Raw genomic sequence first — 19,816 nt, forward strand, 5'->3', positions numbered from 1 at the left:
AATAATGTTTTAAAGTAACATAAATAGAATGTAGTTAACACTGAAACAGTTCTAGGACAATCATCAGTCAGTCCCACATTAAGAACTGCCAAAAGTGTTAACTAGAGCCCTGTGCTAAGCATATTATGGAACATTCAAAAAAAAAAAAAAAAAAAGAACAAAGATTTCTGAAAGGAAATTTTTACATATATAGTATTTATCTTTTGTCTTAAAAATCAACAGAAAACACTACTATAATTTTGTGAAGGCTTTTACATATTCATCATTGCACTTTATTTTCATAGCACTCCTATGATCTACTTAACACATATGGCCTACTAGAAGTTCAGTGCATACCATAAGGAGGGGGAGGAGGATCAAGAGATACCAGTGAAAGGCAAGCATTCAACTGAGTTCTCATGTATAATGAAACTTATTTGAGATTGTGTGACTTACTGTTAGTATGAGAAGGCATGTGCAGGAAGAATATGATGGAATATCATCAGTGTTAGAGGCAATCCTGTAAAAACTAAAGGGAGATGAACATTTTCTGTGGCTCTAGAATAGGAATATAAAGACTACTCTGAATCATAATCTCTTCCCTATTTCATGTTCTCTGACACTATTCCCATGGAAGTATATGTTAATGTGTGTAAAACAAAAAATGTTCTGAGTTATTTAGGAGTAATTATCAATAGTACTTTATCTTTTTATGGTAAAAAAAGTTATAAAGGCAATAACTGCTTGCTAGTCACAGAAAAGATGGGATATTTTTATGATGGGAATTAAGTCACCTCCATAAAACATCACCAGAAATTAGGCTAACAAGAGCTCTATAAAAATAATCAGCCAGGCACGGTGACTCACGCCTGTAATCCCAGCACTTTGGGAGGCTGAGGCGGACGGATCATGAGGTCAGGAGATCGAGACCATCCTAGCTAACACGGTGAAATCCCATCTCTACCAAAAATACAAAAAAATTAGCCGGGCATGGTGGCATGCGCCTGTAGCGCCAGCTACTCTGAAGGCTGAGGCAGGAGAATCACTTGAATCCAGCGGGGGGCGGAGGTTGCAACGAGCCGAGATCACACCACTGCACCACTGCACTCCAGCATGGATGACAGAGCGAGACTCCGTCTCCAAAAAAAAAAAAAAAAAAAAAAACCATACCTACTTAAGACTTAATTATAATTTTATTGCTGACACCAATAATCCCCTTTAATATTAAAAATACATCTATAAGCCAAAATAGAAATTTATTTTGCAAAATAAATGGGACAAGGTAAAAAATACAGTTTAAAAATATCAAGTCAATTGAGAAACAACCCCAAGCAGTACATTAAACTGTTTAAAATACGCCAAAATAAGTGACTAATTCAAAGTATCCTAACATTTTATTTCAATTAAGCAGTTCTAAAACTATAAAGTAAAAATTTTCTGGTGTTATTAACTTAAAGGTTACATATTTAGTGCAAGAAAAAATATAAAACAAAAGTATTCCCCAACTTAAATATAATTAAAGTATCTTTTTTTTTTTTTTTGACACGGAGTTTCCCTCACTCTTGTTGCCCAGGCTGGAGTGCAATGGCGCAATATCGGCTCACTGCAACCTCCGCCTCCCAGGTTCAAGCAATTCTCCTGCCTCAGCCTCCCAAGTAGCTGGGATTACAGACATGCGCCACCATGCCCGGCTAATTTTTTGCATTTTTAGTAGAGACGGAGTGTCTCCATGTTGGTCAGGCTGGTCTCGAACTCCTGACCTCAGGTGATCCACCCATCCTGGCCTCCCAAAGTGCTGGGATTACAGGCATGAGCCACGTGACCAGCCTAATTAAAGTATCTTTTAAAGATATCCACACTTCTTTACTTTTTAAAAACAGATTAATTTTGGAACAATAGTTAAAAATAGTCTGCCAAGATATTGTATTACTCTCTCCGTGGAAGTGCAGTTTCAAAATCGGCAAGGTGATGCTGGGTGCGGTGGCTCATGCCTGTAATCCCAGCACTCTGGGAAGGATTGCTTGAGCCCAGGATTTCGAGACTAGCCTGAGCAACACAGCATCTCTACCAAAACAAACAAACAAACAAAAAAAACCCAAGGATTTTTTTTAAAAACTCTGCAAGGTGACCCAACAAAACTGGAACAATACTCCTTGCAACATGGTCAAAAGCTTAGTCAGTTTCTACCTTCCCAATTGTCACCTGACCCTCTACTAGTCAGGTATTCCACACTTCCTCTCTAGAAACATGTGTTTCCTGGTATTTTGTTTTTAAATTATTAAATGAAAATCATGATGAGAAACATCATTTTACACTGTAGGGATAATTCCCTGGGCTAACCAGTAAAAAGCTATCAGTGCAGTTTAAAACAAAGTAAAGGGGCCCTATAGGCCCCACTGAAAAAGGTAGAAATATGACCAACTACTACCATATGCCTTTCCTTAGAAGAAACATAATGATTTAATGATGCCTCTAAGATTAATAAAGATACTAACTCTGAAATATCACAGAACATGACATAGGTTTCAAATGGAAGAACTCTTCTAATGAAGATGGAGAATAACACATTGTAAACTAGTATCTTTCACAACCTAAATGACACTTTCAGTGACTTTTTTTGGTGAATAAACATCTTAACATATTCATTTTCCCCTATACACATTTTGATTACACCTCATAATGCAACACGGTAAAAAGGACGTGATTGACTTTTCTGTGCAACCTACTAGAATATCTCCTTTATTTCTTATAAGGAAATTAATTTTGGTTGCAACTTTTACCTGTCACTTTTCATGAACCTCACCACCACATAATTCAAGACAGAGATATATTAACTATATACTGAAGTCTTAAGTATTTGGGGGTAGAAGACACCTTTGAAAACCTGAATAAAATTATGAGTCTTCTCCTTCCAAAAGTATGGTAACACAAGAAATTAAAAAGTCAAAGTTCTAAAAATCTTCTCAACTGGACCTACCTGATTTTAAATTTAACTATAAAGCTATCATAACTAAGGTAGTGGGGTATTAGCCTAAGAAAACACACACAGATCAATAAAACAGTAGAATCCAAAACTCACAAACATAAGCAATCGATTTCAATAAAAGTGCCAAGGTGATTCAAAAGAAATTTGATAAATGTGAAACAACTGGACATCCATATGTAAAATAATGAATGAACCTTAACCACTGCGTCACAATTGCTGGAGTGCAATGGCGTGATCTCGGCTCACTACAACCTCCCTCTCCCGGGTTCAAGTGTTTCTCCTGCCTCAGCCTCCCAAGTAGCTGGGATTGCAGGTGCCCACCACCATGCTCGGCTAATTTTTGTATTTTTAGCAGAGAGGGGGTTTCACCATGTTGGCCAGGCCAGTCTCAAACTCCTGACCTCAGGTGATCTGCCCTCCTCAGCCTCCCAAAGTGCTGAAATTACAGGTGTGAGCCACCATGCCTGGCCTCACTGATATGACTTTTATATGACTCCATTTATATGACTTTCTGGAAAGGGCACAACTAGAGATCAGACCAGTGTTTGCCAGGGGCTGAGGGTAGAAGATGAAACTGAGTGCAAAGAGGAACTAGGAGCTGGGCTTGGTGCATGCCTGTAGTCCTAGCTACTTGGGAGGCTGAGGCTGGAAGATTGCTTGAGCCCAGAGTTCAAGTCCAGCCTGGGCAATACAGTGAAACTCCACCTCTCTCTCCCTCTCAAATAGATCAATCTAGTCTTTACAAAAGCAATTATGAACTTTCTATAGACCTCTAACCTACATCTTACTTTGAGAACCTCAAATATAACATATATAGTCTCCCTTAGACCAGGAGTCAGAACAGTTCAGCACATGAACTGGCCCACTATCTGCTTTTGTATAGCTCACAAGCTAATACTTTTTACATGTTTAAGTGGTAGAAAAAAAATCAAAAGAAGATTTTCATGACACATGAAAATGATATGAAATTCAAATTTCAGTGTCCTGAAAATGACTACTGGAACACAGTCAAACTCATTTGTTTAAATATTGTCTATTAGCTACTTCTGAGCTACTACAGTATTGTTGAGGAATTGTGAGAGGAACTGTATGTCCCACAATGCCTAAAATATTTGCCATCTGACCCTTAAGATTGCTGACCTCTGCCTTAAGACACAAGTTGTTGAAATTTTCTACACAGATGATACCTGAGAAGATTTATGCCAGCACAAACCTCTCTTCCATACATAGTAGCTCTAAAATTTTTACAGCCATAAAACCCTTTTTTCAAGGAAACTAACATGTAAAGCAGATACATGAAGAACTTCAATAGTTATGGTATAGAGCAGCACTCCCCAACCTTTTTGGGACCAGTGACCAATTTCATGGAAGACAATTTTTCCATGGACGGGGGTAGAGGGGGTTTCAGGATGAAATTGTTCCACCTCAGACCATCAGGCATTAGATTCTCACAAGAAGCACACCATCTAGATCCCTCACATGCACAGTTTCTGATAGGGTTCACGCTCCTGCTGCTGATCTGACAGGAGGTGGAGCTTTGGCGGTAATGCTCACTTGCCTGCCACTCACCTCCTGCTGTGTAGTCAGGTTCCTAACAGGTCATGGACTGGTAGGTACGAGGCTGTGGCCCAGGGGTTGGGGGCCCCTGGTATAGAGGCACTAAACAGAGCCCTGGGGTAACCTCTGAAGAAGGTCCTTGAAACCCCAAAACAGTGTTTTTCAAACTGCCTGTTGCAGCCAATTTGGCTGTCAATTTAATAAGGTGATTTTGTGACCGGCAGAAAAAAAGAATAGAATGTTATAGAAAATCAGATCACCTCATATCCAGTAAGGTTTTATTCACTAATTCTTTCACCAAATATTTTAGTACCTATGTGCCAGGTACTATTATAGATGAAGATTTTAAAACTACAAAACAGACAAAAACAGTTTCACATATGCATTAGTGCAATTTGGAATTTTTATTCTGGCCAGGTGTGGTGGCTCATGCCTGTAATCCCAGCACTTTGGGAGGCTGAGGCGGGCAGATCACGAGGTCAGGAGATCGAGACCATCCTGGCCAACACGGTGAAACCCCGTCTCTACTAAAAATACAAAAAATTAGCTGGGCGTGGTGGCGGGCGCCTGTAGTCCCAGCTACTGGGGAGGCTGAGGCAGGAGAAAGGCAGAAAGGCGTGAACCCGGGAGGCAGAGCTTGCAGTGAGTTGAGATCGCGCCACTGCACTCCAGTCTGCGAGACAGAGCAAGACTCCGTCTCAAAAAAAAAAAAAAAAAAAATTATTATTTACAGTGATAGAATGTTTTTGAAAAATTCTCCTAGAGCTCTGGCGTACTTTGAAAACCACCGTCCCACAGTACATTTGTCCCAAACGTGCTGTCAGGAACTGCAGCTACATTACAAGAATGAAAACGATGCTTTATCTGATGTTACAGAGCTTCCAGAAGATATAAAGTTAATTGAGTTCAAAGCAATTTTTATATTCTACATCACCAGGGCCCAGAAAAAGAAGTTACTGGGCATCGAGTTCCCTCTATATGCATAGTCTTGATACAGGAAGGAATAAGAATAATAGTTTTGTTTTTTTTTTAAGCCCAAGAGAAAACATGGACACAAAAATAATCTCAGAGGGTAGGGGGGAAAAATAATTGCTTAATGTTAGGGTGGAGACTGTATTAAAGAGTTTCTTCTGATTACCATGCTAATTAAGTATGTTAGTGATTTAGGTTGGAAAAATTGAAATCGAAAAATAAAAACATGGCAATGAAAACAAAAAATTTAAGAAAGAAATGGAACAAATGAGGCTATATTTTTCTTCTTACACTAACATGAAGTTATCCATAACCTTATGATTTTAAAAAGCAGTACTTGACACCTTAAAAACAGAAAAGCTCCCAAATAGGCCCACCTATTTTGAATTCAGAAGTTCTACAAGCAAGTTTTTTTTTTTTTTCTTTTTTGAGGCAGGGTCTCACTCTGTTGCCAGGCTAGAGTGCAGTGGTGCGATCATGGCTCACTGCAGCCTCGAACTTCAGGGCTCAAGTGATGCTCCCATCTCAGCTTCCCAAGTAGCTGGGACTACAGGTGTGAGCCACCACGACCAGCCCTACTGCCACATCTGACTTTACAGAATAACCAATGTAAGTTAAAATAGACAAACAGAATGAGTAAAGGACTTAAAACACTTTAACTTCTGATGAAGACAAAATCTAGTAAGAGCTACTGACAAAAAAAGGCTTAAGGACAATATGAGGCAGAAATGTAAGGTGACTAGACCATACTGGATTTCATAAAACAAGGGGATTATGACACAAAATGTTCACTAGGTATTCAGCTAAATTAACATCAAAGTGTCAAAGAAACAAAATGCACTTCTGCAGTTCTGAAAGAGAAAACAATTTTATAATTGGGAGAAAAAGGGAAAAGGAAGAACACAAAAGTAGTCATCGCATTCTCTGACAAGGTGGGCATCAGGTCTTAGAAAATGCCAAAAATCAAAGGAAACTATTCCCTCCCTCTCTTCCCCATCACTCATGGAACACAGGTTTCCAGCTGCTATATCCAGACCCACCTCCTATTCATCCTAATCAAGAAAGCAAGGGATAGAAAAACAAGAAAAGTCAGACTGTTCTAGCCTGTTACCCTAATGTAATTTTTCTGGCCTATTATCCAAATACATGTACAATTAAATCAAGTTTGCACTCACATTTACTACATTCAAGGATTCAAGCACCCAGTCCAACATTCCTTTCTTAGCTGTTTACTGACAGTTTATTCCTTTAATGGCCAACATATAAAATGACTGACAGATAATATTCTAAACAGAAAAAGGAGTGAGTGGATGCCTAAAGAAGGGAGTTCAGTAAATAAGGAGAGAGAAAATAATATAGAAAGTGAACACTAGAAATACCAAAGACAAACAACTATTTTATGATTTTTGCCACAACGGCACCTGTGAATATATCTGTATAAGTATTAACAGCAATAGCCAAAACTGCACAAGCACCTACATTAATGAGAATACCACTTTTCAGGGTTATGATGCAATCCAACCTGGTGTGGCTCGCAAAGATGTATTTTAATACAGTGGACCTCATTATAAAGGAGATTATATCCCAGAATATTCCCTAGTCAATACATTATCATAATCAAACAGTTTAAGACTGACGATCAGAGATCTTGAAAACAGAACATAATAAAATTGTAAGTGTAATGCAATTGTGAGAAGCTCCCTTCTACAGAAACAGCACAGGAAGAACAGTTAATAAATATCACTCTGGTATCACACCTAAAAAAATGTATTTATTATACCATATGGTTAATTTATACCATACACTATTTCATACCATATGGCCATAGAAAAAAAATCAGGTAAATATAAATGGTCAGATGTAAATGTTTAAAGCCAAAAGTATAAGTACATTCATTTGATAAATATTTAATAAGCACCTATCATTTACCAGAATATTCTATTTTGAGCACCTACAAAGTATTAATACTACAAATACAGGATGTGAAATTTGTTCATTTCCCAACATATTTTAAAGACTAAAATCTACATTCTATGTTCAAGATGTTTGATGGCAGTAAAAAATTAAAAACAACCTAACACCCCAAAAAAATGATTAGTTAAATAAATCACAGTATGTCTAATAATACGTAGAAATTTTTGCTTTAAGTTTTTTAAAAATACAAAACTACATAGTGTTATAAAAGCATTAAAAAAGAACAGATGGAATACACCAAAATGTCTATAGTAATAATATCTTAGTGGCAAAATTACTGATGATTTTTTACTTTTTGTACTTATAGTTTTCTAATTTTTGATAAGGACTTGCTTTCCCTTTGAAATCAGACTTTTTTTTTTTAGATGAAATTTCCCTCTGTGAAACTTTTATTTAAAAAAAAAAAACCTACATTTTACTGTTAGGTAAAATAAATCTTCAGAATAAAATGTGTCATTACACACAAGCAAACCTTTTCATTCTTTCCATGTAATTTGCAGTAAAAGATCCCTTTAAATGAATGTAAGGAAGACTTCAAATAAAAGACCACAGCACATTTCAGTTTCCACCGAATATCAACTTCAAATTTAAAATTATTTCTTGGAGGAATTTATTTTATCATCTGTAATACTGATATTTACATTCAAGAGATACATTTTTTAAATCAATGTCACCCTCCCAGCCAAATACATTTATTATCAGTTCAGAAGAAAATGTAGAGGGAAAACTACTGTTCACCACTAAACATTAAAACCTGGGTAAAGAGGACAGTAGGAAACACTTGTTTTTTAACCAAGTAAAATGAGAGTATCCTTATAGTTTCAGAAGATATGAATATGCTTTCCAATTACTGGCAATTTATACTTAAATTCAGCTAGCCTAGAGGTTCTCAAGGATTGGTACATGGGAACTGCTCAAGACATGTGCCAAATACAGAAATCCATGGCCCTCGCTCTCACTTACTAAATCAGACTCTTCAGGGGGTACAGTTCCAAACAATCTGGCCCTTTCAAATAAAATAGAAGGGTAGAGATTTTACTTCACAAAAGCCTTCTTTACAGAATTGCAAACGGTTCTAATAACTCTGCAACAAAGTTCCCAATATAAACAATTTTATAATCAGAGAATTACGATTTCATAACCCCTACCCATTACTTCACTCATTGTTCCACTCTGTAGTAGTCTTCAAACAAGATACAATTCAACAAAACTACACATCTATTACAGAGTAAAATAAAATCCAGAGGCACCTGTGCCTGGTTAAGACAAAGGCATATCCGATTCCTGGAGAAAACAGACAGCAGATGTGACCCCTAGTATTTATCCATTAAAAACAATGTATCCTAAAAATAAATTTCCATGTCAACGGAAACAAAGATGTTTATAAATAAGAAGGAACGTGGAGGTGTGGAGAAGAAAAGAGGAAGCTTCAGAAAGTTAAGTACCAAAAGCCAGGAAACAAGGCAAAATGAATGGTAACTGGAAACAAGGGAAACAGAATAAACTAGGAAATTGAAGTAGAGAAGAGCTTTCTCCTTAGAAATCAAGAAGCTGGGGGAAAGGAACAGATATGAGAGGAAACTGATCTAAGCAAAAATGCAGACTGAAGAGTGGAATGATTTTAAGAAACTTAAAAATGAGAAATTTTAGAACAGATCAAATGATGGTACAGAACACATTTTGGGCATGTAGACAAAGATGATATAAAGAGTAGAAAACAAACATTATCATAAACAAGCTGATGCTGAATAAAGCAAGCATATTGGATGAATTTCCAAAGATGATGCAAAAAAAAAAAAAAATTGCAGAGAAAATGAGATGTTATGAGAATTGAGAAATTAGATGTTAATAGTAAGTAGCAAAGAGAACTTCGAGCAAAGTCAACAGAGTAAGTCACATTACCTAATCAATAACTGTAAACCACAATTATTATACCATATCTTATCTGTAAAGCATAATAGTGTATTATTTTCTGTAATAAAATACCAAATATTTGTAATAAATTTTATGTAATAAAAAACAAAACGTAAATAATTTGACACAGTGCTAAGAGGCTGACTAATGCAAAAACAGGCTGAGAGAAGCAAGGACTGGAGAGGAAAAAGGAAAAGGAAAAAAAAAATAGGACAAAAAGGAGGACAACACTAAGAAATCAATCAGACCTATAAAAATGGGTAGGAATAAAGAGGTGTGAATGCACAATGGACGACTAGCCAAAAAGTGCCAGTAGTGCAAGCGCGAAAAGAGCCAAGTGAAACCTGATGGAATCTTGACAGCTTCTGGGCTCAGAAAATAAGTAGCTCCAAAGTGTCCAGGAGGATTTGTGAAGATAACAACAGACAACAATGTTAGGGAGTGGTGAGATGAAGTACAGAGCCTCAAGAGGACCAGGGTAAGAGAAGTGCAAAAATGCTCTTAAGTGGGAGCTGGGGTTAGAAGGCAGGCAGGTCCGACAACTGGAAAATGAGCGGGCGGTAGATGTGAATAGAATGGGGGTTACCAATCAGCGACAGAGCGCTGACAAACATTAGGAACAGAGGACCAGAGACCAGAAAAGGCATCGGAAACTGCGATTTAGGGTTGAAAAAGTAAAGACTAAATCAAAATAATTTGCTGGGTAAAACAGGTGAAGAGAAATCCCCAAATAGAAAAGTGAAAAAGGGCAGCGGACTGAGAAGGGGGGCAGTCCGGGAGAGGAGAGAGGAAATGATGAGCCCCATCATCCCCACGACCATGTAAGAATTACACGCGACAGTAACTCGGGCTGTGGTCTCAGCCCCAGCAACTAACCTATATCCTCCACCTCCAGGCCGCCGCCGCCCCCACCCCACAGAGATGCAGAGCTGGATACTTCAGCCAGTCGTGACCTTCTCGGACCAACCCTGAGTTTCGCCCCCTATTGATAGCCTCCCGCTCAACCACCGCTGCCCCAATCCCCACATCTGGGGTGGGGGCCAGGGAAATCCCCCGGGCCATTGTGTGTGTTTACGTAGGAAGGCGCTGCATGACGGAGAGGGACGCGGGGGCGATGCCCACCTCCCAGCCTGCGGAGCCGGCCCGAGAAGGTGGCTGACGGCATCAAGCCCCCACCGCCGCCTCTTTCCAAAATAAACACCAGCCAGCCGCCGAGCCCGGAGTCGGGAGGGCGGCAGGGTGGCGCCAGCACTCACCTCCTCCGGAATGGCAGGGTCCGCAGCCGAAGAGGCCGCGGCGCCGGCGCCGGCGCCGGCGCCGGCCTCGGGCTCCATGTCCCCGTTGAACAGAGCCTGGCCCGGCTCCGCGCCGCCACCACCGCCACCGCTCAGCGCCGCCATCTTATAACCGAGAGCCGGGGCCCGAGCGGCCGCTGTCAGGCGGGGAGGGGGAAGGGAGGCGGAGAGCTGGGGGAGGCGGAGGCGGAGGAGCGGGGGGCGCGGGGAGGAGCGGCCCGGGCGGCGCCGCGGGCGGAGGGCGCCTGGGCCGCCTCAGGTACCGGCCCGCGGCCCCGGGCGCAGCCGAGCCTGAGGGGATTGGGGGAAGGACGCTAGGCGGGGGTGCCGGGGGGAGCGGGGGAAGGGGGCGGAGACGACGAGAAGTCGCCGCGGCAACGGCGTCACCCGCGTGTCACGGTCGTGACGTCACCGCGGTGCGTGACGTAATCTGAGGCGCGCCTTCGCGCCGTCGTCCGGGGAGGGTTCTTTCCCTTCTAACCACCCGCGCTCTCACACTTTGCCTCCGCTCCGCCGTTTCCATGGCTCCGGTTTCCTACTTTCCTCTTGTCTCCTCCGTCCTCAGCCTGTTCTGTAATGTGGGATTTACTAGAAGAGCAGGGCTGGTGTTCGAGGAGGAGAAGTTGAAATCCTAGAGGGAGGAAGGCGGGGAAGCCAATACTACTTGCTATTTCCACTGCAATGAACGTCTCTGTGTCATCAAAATAAGAACTTCAACCCCAAGGTTGAAACAGCCAAGCAGAATTTGATGGAAATATATTTAGGAACAGCTAAATTAGCAGTGCGACGCGTGTTTTCTTTTCATTGAAGAATTCAGCCAGTTAAAACGAGTCTAAATGGAAGTCTGAAAGCTTTCTCTTCATTGTTGAGGAACAAAATATTTCGTGTATTTTTCGTTTTCCAGATTCATTCATTTAACAAATATAAATTGAGCAGTTTCCATGCCGTAGGGCCTGTACAAGGCACATAGCATTCTAGACATCTGAAGCATCAAAACTAATCATTTTTATTTTGAAGAAAATCACTCAGAATATTTTATGTACTTTGTGCCTTTCATGAACAGAATATTCCAAGCATTCTCTGCAAAATACGCATGAAAACAATTGGGAGAGAAGAGGTCAATTATCTTTGAGAAGCCCAATTACAGAATGAAATTCAATTCATTATTAAAAATACATGGATCTAATAAAGAATAAATAATTCGAAAAGAAAAGTTTAAGGAAGAGAGAAACGGGAATGAGAAACAATTACTGTGGGCTCCCAATGGCCTGGAGTGAATCACCAAAGTAACCTAAACATGAAGTCATGAAAAACTAAGTGGATTGTGCCTTTTAGTACTTCCCATCATGGGGGAAGTCACCAGCGACCTCCTTACTGTATTTTGGATGATTCAAGAAATAGAAAGGTGTCCTACTGACTTCTGAAACAGGGTGTCTTCTTATTGATTAGGGTCACCGTAAGCCTGGGAGCTGATGCTTACTCTCAGGTAAAGGATGCTGTGTGAGGCTGCTTGATGAATGAGAATACTAACATTCTTCTGCATTGAAAAAATATAACCTATAAGATGAACATTGTAGGCCGGGCGCAGTGGCTCACGCCTGTAATCCCAACACTTTGGGAGTCTGAGGCGGGTGGATCACCTGAGGCCAGGAGTTTGAGACCAGCCTGGCCAACATAGTGAAACCTCATCTCTATTAAAAGTACAAAAAATTAGCCTGGTGTGGTGGTGCACACTTGTAATCCCAGCTACTCAGGAGCCTGAGGCAGGAGAATCATTTGAACCTGGGAGGCAGAGGTTGCAGTGAGCCGAGATTGCACCACTGAACTCCAGCCTGGGCAACAGAGCCAGACTCTGTCTCCAAAAAAAAAAAAAAAAACATGAACATGGTATGCTTTGTTAACTTCATTGCACATTCTCCTCCAAGTAGGAAAGTTTCTATGAGGAAAAAAATTTAAATCAAAAAGTGGCTTGGCAAATGTAGAGTAAATGATCACAAGGGATGATGTCATCAAGCTAAACTAATCTGAAGCACTCTTTACTATAAGGACATACTTAGAAGCAGACTGAAATAGCACCATTAGCCAGTCATGGCACCTTTTCCCCTTTCATCACCCTTTCATCAGAAACACAACTGGCAAGATTTTTGTTAATTCTCTAACTGTCCTATTTCATTTTTAAAAAATTAGCTGCTAAAAATGTTATATCATTATAACACTTCCTTATAACATTAAAAGTTTTAAAGGCTTTTTTCCTCGCATTGGTTCCATTTTGAATTCTAGCCTTATTTGTCAGTATCAATCTGTAGTTCAGATCTTCCATGATTATTTCTCCACAGGATGACTGGTCTCATCCATTTAATATTGATTCTTCTTAGCGTTCTACTCATTTGACATTTTCTGACCTTGCCTTAAAATTCTGGATATATCCTGTTTTACTTCCTTAGGCCATTCTAAAGTCCTACAGTATCCAGATGAGAAACGAGAGAAAGCATAAGCTTTGGAGTCCAAAGATCAGGATTTTAGCATCAGCACTCCACACCTTAGCTATATAATCTTAAAGCAGGTAAGCTTAAATCCCTGTTTGTTGTTTTGTTTTTTAATCTATAAAATGAAGGTTATAATAATGCTAGTCCAACCTGCCAAACTATCATTGTGAGGATCAAACATTATACTTTCACCCTTTGAAAAATATAAAATTACCCTCTCAGTCAGAATTCAGACAAGGCATAGCAAAGATGGCTTATCTCTGCTCCATGATGTCTGGGGCTTCAGCTGGGAAGACTCAATGCCTGGGGGTGTCTCAATGGTTGAAGACTGAAATCCTTTGGAGGCATATTTTCTGACATGGCTGGTGGTTGAAGCTGGGGTCTCAGATAGGGCAGTCAGCCAGAATACCTAAACCTACTCTTCATATGGCCTGAGCTTCCTCCTAGCATGGCTGCCTCAGAGTAGTCAGACTTCTTACGAAGCAGCTCAGGGCTTCAAATGCTAGTGTTTCAGTAAACAAGGTTAAAGCTGAATTGCATTTTATGATCTAGCCTCCAAAGCCACACAGCATGACTTCTGCTGCATCATTTTATATTATGAGCAAGTCACTAAGTCGGGCTCAAATTCAAGGAGAGGGGATATAGAGCCCACTTCTCAATGAAGTGTCAAAGAATTTACAGCCATGTTTTAAAACCACCACAGGTCATGTTTAAAATAATAAACTGGCTATCTGCAGCCGCACACAAACCTTCTTCCAAAGCGTTCTACACCAGTCAACTTTCTCTCTTCTTTATTACTAGTAATCACCAAGACACATCTCAGTATTTGGCTGTGTCCCCACCCAAATCTCATCTTGAATTCCCATGTGTTGTGGGAGGGACCCCATGGGAGCTGATTGAATTATGGGAGTAGGTCTTCCCTGCACTGTTCTCATGATAGTGAATGAGTCTCACAAGATCTGATGGTTTTAAAAACGGGAGTTTCCCTGCACAAACTCTCCCTTTGCCTGCTACCATCCGTGTAATACATTGACTTGCTCCTCCTTGCCTTCTGCCATGATTGTGAGGCTTCCCCAGCCACAGCCATGTGGAACTGTAAGTCTAATTAAACCTCTTTTATAAATTGCCCAGTCTCGGGTATGTCTTTATCAGCAGTGTGAAAATGGACTGATACAGTATGCTAATGAACAAGCCCTTACCTTCTTTTTTCAGCTTCTGAGGCCTCCACTGCATGCAAAAATAGATACAAGTCCTTTGCCATTGGACACAGCGTGTCTTCTGAGCACCTCCCCCAAACCCCCAGTGCTGCCATAGGCAGTGTTGATGTGCTGAAACACTCTACACAAAACAGTGTCCCTGCAGCCCATAGCCCATAATGAACTAAGCTGGTGTGTATTCTGAGCCAAAACTGAACACCTCCGTTTTGTGTTGTAATGTGCCATATGGGCATCAAAGCAGCATTATCTTGCATTCTAAAGTCTTAGAGACATTTTAATCAACACAGCTCTTTTAGGTTTTCTTCAAAATCCCCTTTCGCCCTAAGGCATTCATGTATTCACAGGAAGTTGGAAAACAAATCTAGGTGAGAGGTACTGCTCAAGCATTGCTTCAGTTGATGACTGAGACACTATTCAGAGCTTTACTGCCAGGTCTGACCCTTTCTTCCCCGGACACAAGTTTATTTCCTACCAGCATTTCTATCTCGAATCCTGCATTCTATTATAATGGATGCTGGAGGGTCCCACCAGCCAGCCAGGCCTGCCCAGCCAGGTCTGATCCCACACTGATATGATCAAGTACTGGAAAACAAGCAAGCAGCCTCTAGGAAGCTTCTGCAGTGCCAACCAGATTCAATGATGTATAACTGATCATAGTTCAATATTTTCTGTATGAATCAAGGTGATTATTATGAATAACAACACCTCCTGTATTGTTTAATGGAGGGCTGCTTCCAGAAGCTATTTGGGTGTGAACAGAAAATAGAATTATAGAGCTGATTCAGCACAACTCTCCCACTGAGAAATGCTCAGAAACCCCTTTGTGGAATTCCAGACTCTGTCTAAATACTTTAATGATGGGGACCTTACTAATATAGTGCATCCAACTCTAACACTTTCTGAAGTTGAATTGAAATCATCCTCTTTATGACATCTATATTCTGGTCTGAGTTTTGCCTTCTAGAGGAACGCAGGATAAGCCTATTTCTTATTCTGTGTAACTGCTTTTAAGTGTTTGAAGGAAACTGTTTGCTTTAGCATTTTCTCTCCCAAGCATTTTCTCTTCTTGCTGTATACTCTTTTCAATGTTCCTCTTAAAACATAGACCTATAAATTGAATACCGTTCCAAATTTGGTCCTTGCAAATTTGGTTTCTTGCAACCAAATTTGGACAAAACAAACTACAAGTAAATCTTTAACTTTATTTAGAAGGTTTGTTATTGATAGCAATATTGGTTTTGTAATTCTGAAACAATTTTGTGTTTATTGTGGAATAGAACTGAATAAGTACATATGTTAAAGTTGGGAATCAGGGTTTTTACTGTGGAAAAAGTGAGAAACAAATATAGAACAAGGGAAATTGAAGAAGAATGCTTTGGTGTTGTATTTGAATTTGAGGTAGCAATATGAACATAGGAGTGTGTGTGTGTGTGTGTGTGTGTGTGTGTCTGTGTGTATTCATGTATTCTTAGCTCTGCCCACTGAAAGGGGTGCTTAGGAGTAACAATAAGTATACCTGGTACCTGCATCTTGATTTTGAAATGCCATTCTCCACTAAAAGTAACCAGGGCTCCTTTGAGAAATGGCTGATGCCAGATCCGGGGCAGGAAATTTATAAATTGAGCTTGCATATGACGAGCCTTGGTATACTTGAGAGCAAGGACTTTATTAAAGACTACTAGGTCATGTCAAAAGGAGCCAACTACAAGACCCCCATTGGTCCAAAATGGGACAATAGATAGATAAGAAATAATAATGACAGGAATGGGTTGCAATATATTTAATTATTTTAAATCCATAAGTCCATAGTAATGAGAGAGAGAAAGAGATTGTGTGAAAGAAAAGTGTTGAAAGAAAGGTAAGAAGTGAAGTTTCTTTTAAGGATGAATTCTAGTTACTATAGAAAAAATGAATGATGGATTTAGAAAAATGACTATTTTGCGACCGCCAATATAAAAACTACTCCAGATCAGAACCATCAAGAGTTGCTAAAAGTATTATTGGGTGAAAGATTTTTGAGGTATAGGACAGTCCCATGGCTTCATAGTACCATCACACAGACCTTATCAATTACAAAGGGAGATGCTACCTTTAAAATGGAGAGATGTGGCAGTCACCTCAAGCTAACAGATTTAGCATCACAAACAGGGATACAGTTCAACATTACGTAAGTGCTTGTGCGAAGCATCACCTATGTAGTGCAGGTATTTGGGCCAAAAAGATGCTTAACCTGAATATAATAAAGAAATAGTCAAATCCAGAATGTGGGACAAGACAAATCACTCTAACTCTTTAAAAATTCAGTATTATGAGGAACAAAAAAGTCAAGCAGAGGGGATTATTCTAGATTAAAAGAGATTAAGGAGATGTAAGAACCAGATACAATGCATGAAACAACTGAATCCTGAATAAGAAAATAAACTACAAGGATATTTTTGGGACAATTGGGGAAATTTAAATATGGGCTGTATACCAAGTTATAATTTTGAGTTAATGGTAATTAATTTAATTAATGTTCTTTATTTTATGAGGAAGTAGTGTTTAGGGATGAAATATCATGTCTTCAATTTTTAAGTAGTTCAGAAAAAGAGACAGAGAAATAAAGAAAATGTGATAAATATTAACAATTGGGGAAGAAAAACGACTGGAGAATCTAGATGAAGGATATAGTAATTGTTTGTAATGCTATTCTTTTTTAAATTTTGTAAAATGTTTTGTAGAGACAGGCTTTCACTGTGTTGCCCTAGCTTGTCTTAAACTCCTGGCCTCAAGCAATCCCCCTGCCTCAGCCTCCTGATGTGCTAGGATTATAGGCACGAGCCACTACATCTGGCCCTGTAATACTATGTTTTAAGTTTTCTGTATATTTTTGAAATTTTCTCAAAAAAATCTGAAAGAAATTTTTCTTTTGTAATATAAAAATAATATACATTTATGGTAATAAAATGTTGTATTGAGTTTCTAAAGGAATGTTTCTTGCAGACAATTAACAACGTGTTAGGTATCTATTACTGTTACTATTGTATTGTTACCTTCTTGTTGCATTATCTGCCTAAACTCTATTCCTGATAAATCTACTTTGTAAATGCTTTTTGTTTTCTGATACTTTGGAATTAAACCGTGTTGCATCATGATTCATAGACAATAAGAGTCTGCAAGACAATATTTTTTTTTTTTTTGAGACGGAGTTTCACTCTTGTTGCCCAGGCTGGAGTGCAATGGTGCTATCTCAGCTAACTGCAACCTCTGCCTCCCAGGTTCAAGCGATTCTCCTGCCTCAGCCTCCCAAGTAGCTGGGATTACAGGCATGGACCACCACGCCAGGCTAATTTTGTATTTTTAGTAGCGATGGGGTTTCTCCATGTTGGTCAGGCTGGTCTTGAACTCCCGACCTCAGGTGATCCGCCTGCCTCAGCCTCCCAAAATGCTGGGATTACAGGTGTGAGCCACCACGCCCAGCCAAGACAACATTTTTTATGGGTTTTGATCAAGTTTTAATAAGACCTTGTAATGTATCTCTACCTATCAAGTAGGAATTTTCCCATATATTAAATATAGGTATATTATTCTAAGTGTTTATATGGAACACACTTTTTTTATTATAAACATTTACAGCAAAACCTTTCCTGGTTTCTTCTTAAAATATTTTTATGGTGTCCCCTAGTTCCATTTTTTTATTTCCTCAATTATTCAACAAATATTTATTGCATAGCTACTGTGTGCCGTGTGCCAGCTACTGTGCTAGGCTGTTTATATAATCTGAACAATGACAGTCTTAGATTTCTTTTGTTTGTTTTAACATTTATCATTACTGTAGGAGAGCTTTAAATACAGTACACTGTTAAAGAGTACATATCTAATAGTACCCCCACTTTTATAGATACCAGAACTTCTCTTTCTGTGTGTGTTTTTTGTTTTTGTTTTTGTTTTGAGACGGAGTCTCCCTCTGTCGCCAAGGCTGGAGTGCAGTGGCATGATCTCAGCTTACTGCAACCTCTGCCTCCCGGGTTCAAGCAATTCTCCTGCCTCAGCCTCCTGAGTAGCTGGGATCACAGGCGCACGCCACCATGCCTGGCTGATTTTCGTGTTTTGAGTAGAGATGGGGTTTCACCATGTTGGTCAGGCTGGTCTCGAACTCCTGACTGTGTGATCAGCCTGCTTCAGCCTCCCAAAATGCTGGGATTACAGGCGTGAGCCACTGTGCCTGGCCTGTTTTTGTGTGTTTAATATCTCTGATGCCGATTTTCAAATCTGTGCTTTGCTCTTGTGTTTGATCCTTAGGTATAGATATGTTTTTATGAGATCTTGCTTCCCACTTCACAGAGAAAATATAGGCTGTAAGATATGAACTCTGTAGCTTCAAATTACAACTATAAACTTCTATGCATTTTTGTTCGTTCTTACCTCCTTTCCTGCCTCACAATATGAAGTGTTGCTCCTCTTTTTGCATTTGATACTTTTGGCTGTTTCCTTTTTCTTGAAAATATCTGTTGCTTTAGATGTCATGATGCTACATACTCCTGCTTCTTTTCTTGAAGGCCAGTTCTTTCTCGGTTTCCTTAATGGGGTCAGTTTTGACCATCTGCAGTTTAACTGTTGGTATAACACGGGGCTCCATTCTTTGCCTATTTCTTTTCTTACAGAACTTGTCTCAGTCAGTTCAGGCTGCTATGGCAAAGTACTACAGGCTGGGTGGCTTTAAAACAACAGAGATGATCTCTCAGAGAGTTCTTGAGGCTAAAGTCTGAGATCCTGGTGCCTGCATAGCCAGGTTCTGGTGAGGGCCCTCTTCTGTGTTACACTCTGCTGTCTTCTCATTGTGTTCTCATGTGGCAGAAAGAGGACATGAGAGCTCTCTGGGGCCCCTTTTTATAAGGTCACTAATCCCATTCATGAGGGCTTCATCCTCATGACCCTCCCAAAGCCCTTACCTCCTGATATTGGAGGTTATGACGTTAACGTATGAACTTGTTGGGGGGGAACACAAACATCTGGTCTGTTGCAGAACTCCTTCTACCCTCTTACCCATTCCATTGGTTTTATTTACAATAATGTTTTCCCTGGCCTCAACCTGTTGTATCCAACTACTTACTAGATGTCTGCACCTGAATATATCACAAACACTGCCAAACTGGCAAGTCCCAAGCTGAGCTCTTCAATTCCCACTTTCTGCTTCATCAGCTATTCAACCTGTAATTTTTAAAAATCTCAGTTAGTTACCACCTTTTAACTTTATTATTTAAAGACAAATACTAATTCTATCCTTTATTCTCTGTTGCAGATATAACATAAATCTCTTTCATTGAATCCCTGTAATCATTTTCAGTAATTGAGTTCAGCTACTTCAGAAGTTTTTCAACAGCACTTTGGTAAATGTATATGTCTTCACTTTCACAACTTTCCACATTAGGTGTCCTCTACTGAAGGAAAATATGA

The 19,816-nt window shown here is 39.8% G+C and overlaps 1 protein-coding gene and 1 long non-coding RNA gene across 6 annotated transcripts in view; one reads left to right on the top strand and one right to left on the bottom strand.

The window, feature by feature from the left end:
- BRAF (B-Raf proto-oncogene, serine/threonine kinase) overlaps positions 1-19,491 on the bottom strand; it is a 212,593-nt gene extending 193,102 nt beyond the window's left edge. For 2 of the 5 annotated variants that reach the window (XM_055346424.2, XM_055346426.2), the window contains exon 1: positions 10,639-11,010. In XM_055346424.2, coding sequence (XP_055202399.1) covers positions 10,639-10,782 — 144 coding nt within the window. In that variant the 5' untranslated portion in view covers positions 10,783-11,010. Of the gene's footprint in view, positions 1-10,638; positions 11,011-19,472 lie in introns of those variants that run through there. The other 3 variants (XM_019031132.4, XM_031013519.3, XM_055346425.2) reach the window with 2 other exon arrangements.
- LOC129523585 (uncharacterized) overlaps positions 11,043-19,816 on the top strand; it is a 135,387-nt gene continuing 126,613 nt past the window's right edge. Inside the window, exons 1-2 of the long non-coding RNA XR_008667115.2 lie at positions 11,043-12,163; positions 13,122-13,240. This is a non-coding gene — a long non-coding RNA (uncharacterized lncRNA). The remainder of the gene's footprint in view (positions 12,164-13,121; positions 13,241-19,816) is intronic.

This window comes from Gorilla gorilla, chromosome 6, assembly GCF_029281585.2.
Source record: "Gorilla gorilla gorilla isolate KB3781 chromosome 6, NHGRI_mGorGor1-v2.1_pri, whole genome shotgun sequence".
Lineage (NCBI taxonomy): Eukaryota > Metazoa > Chordata > Mammalia > Primates > Hominidae > Gorilla > Gorilla gorilla.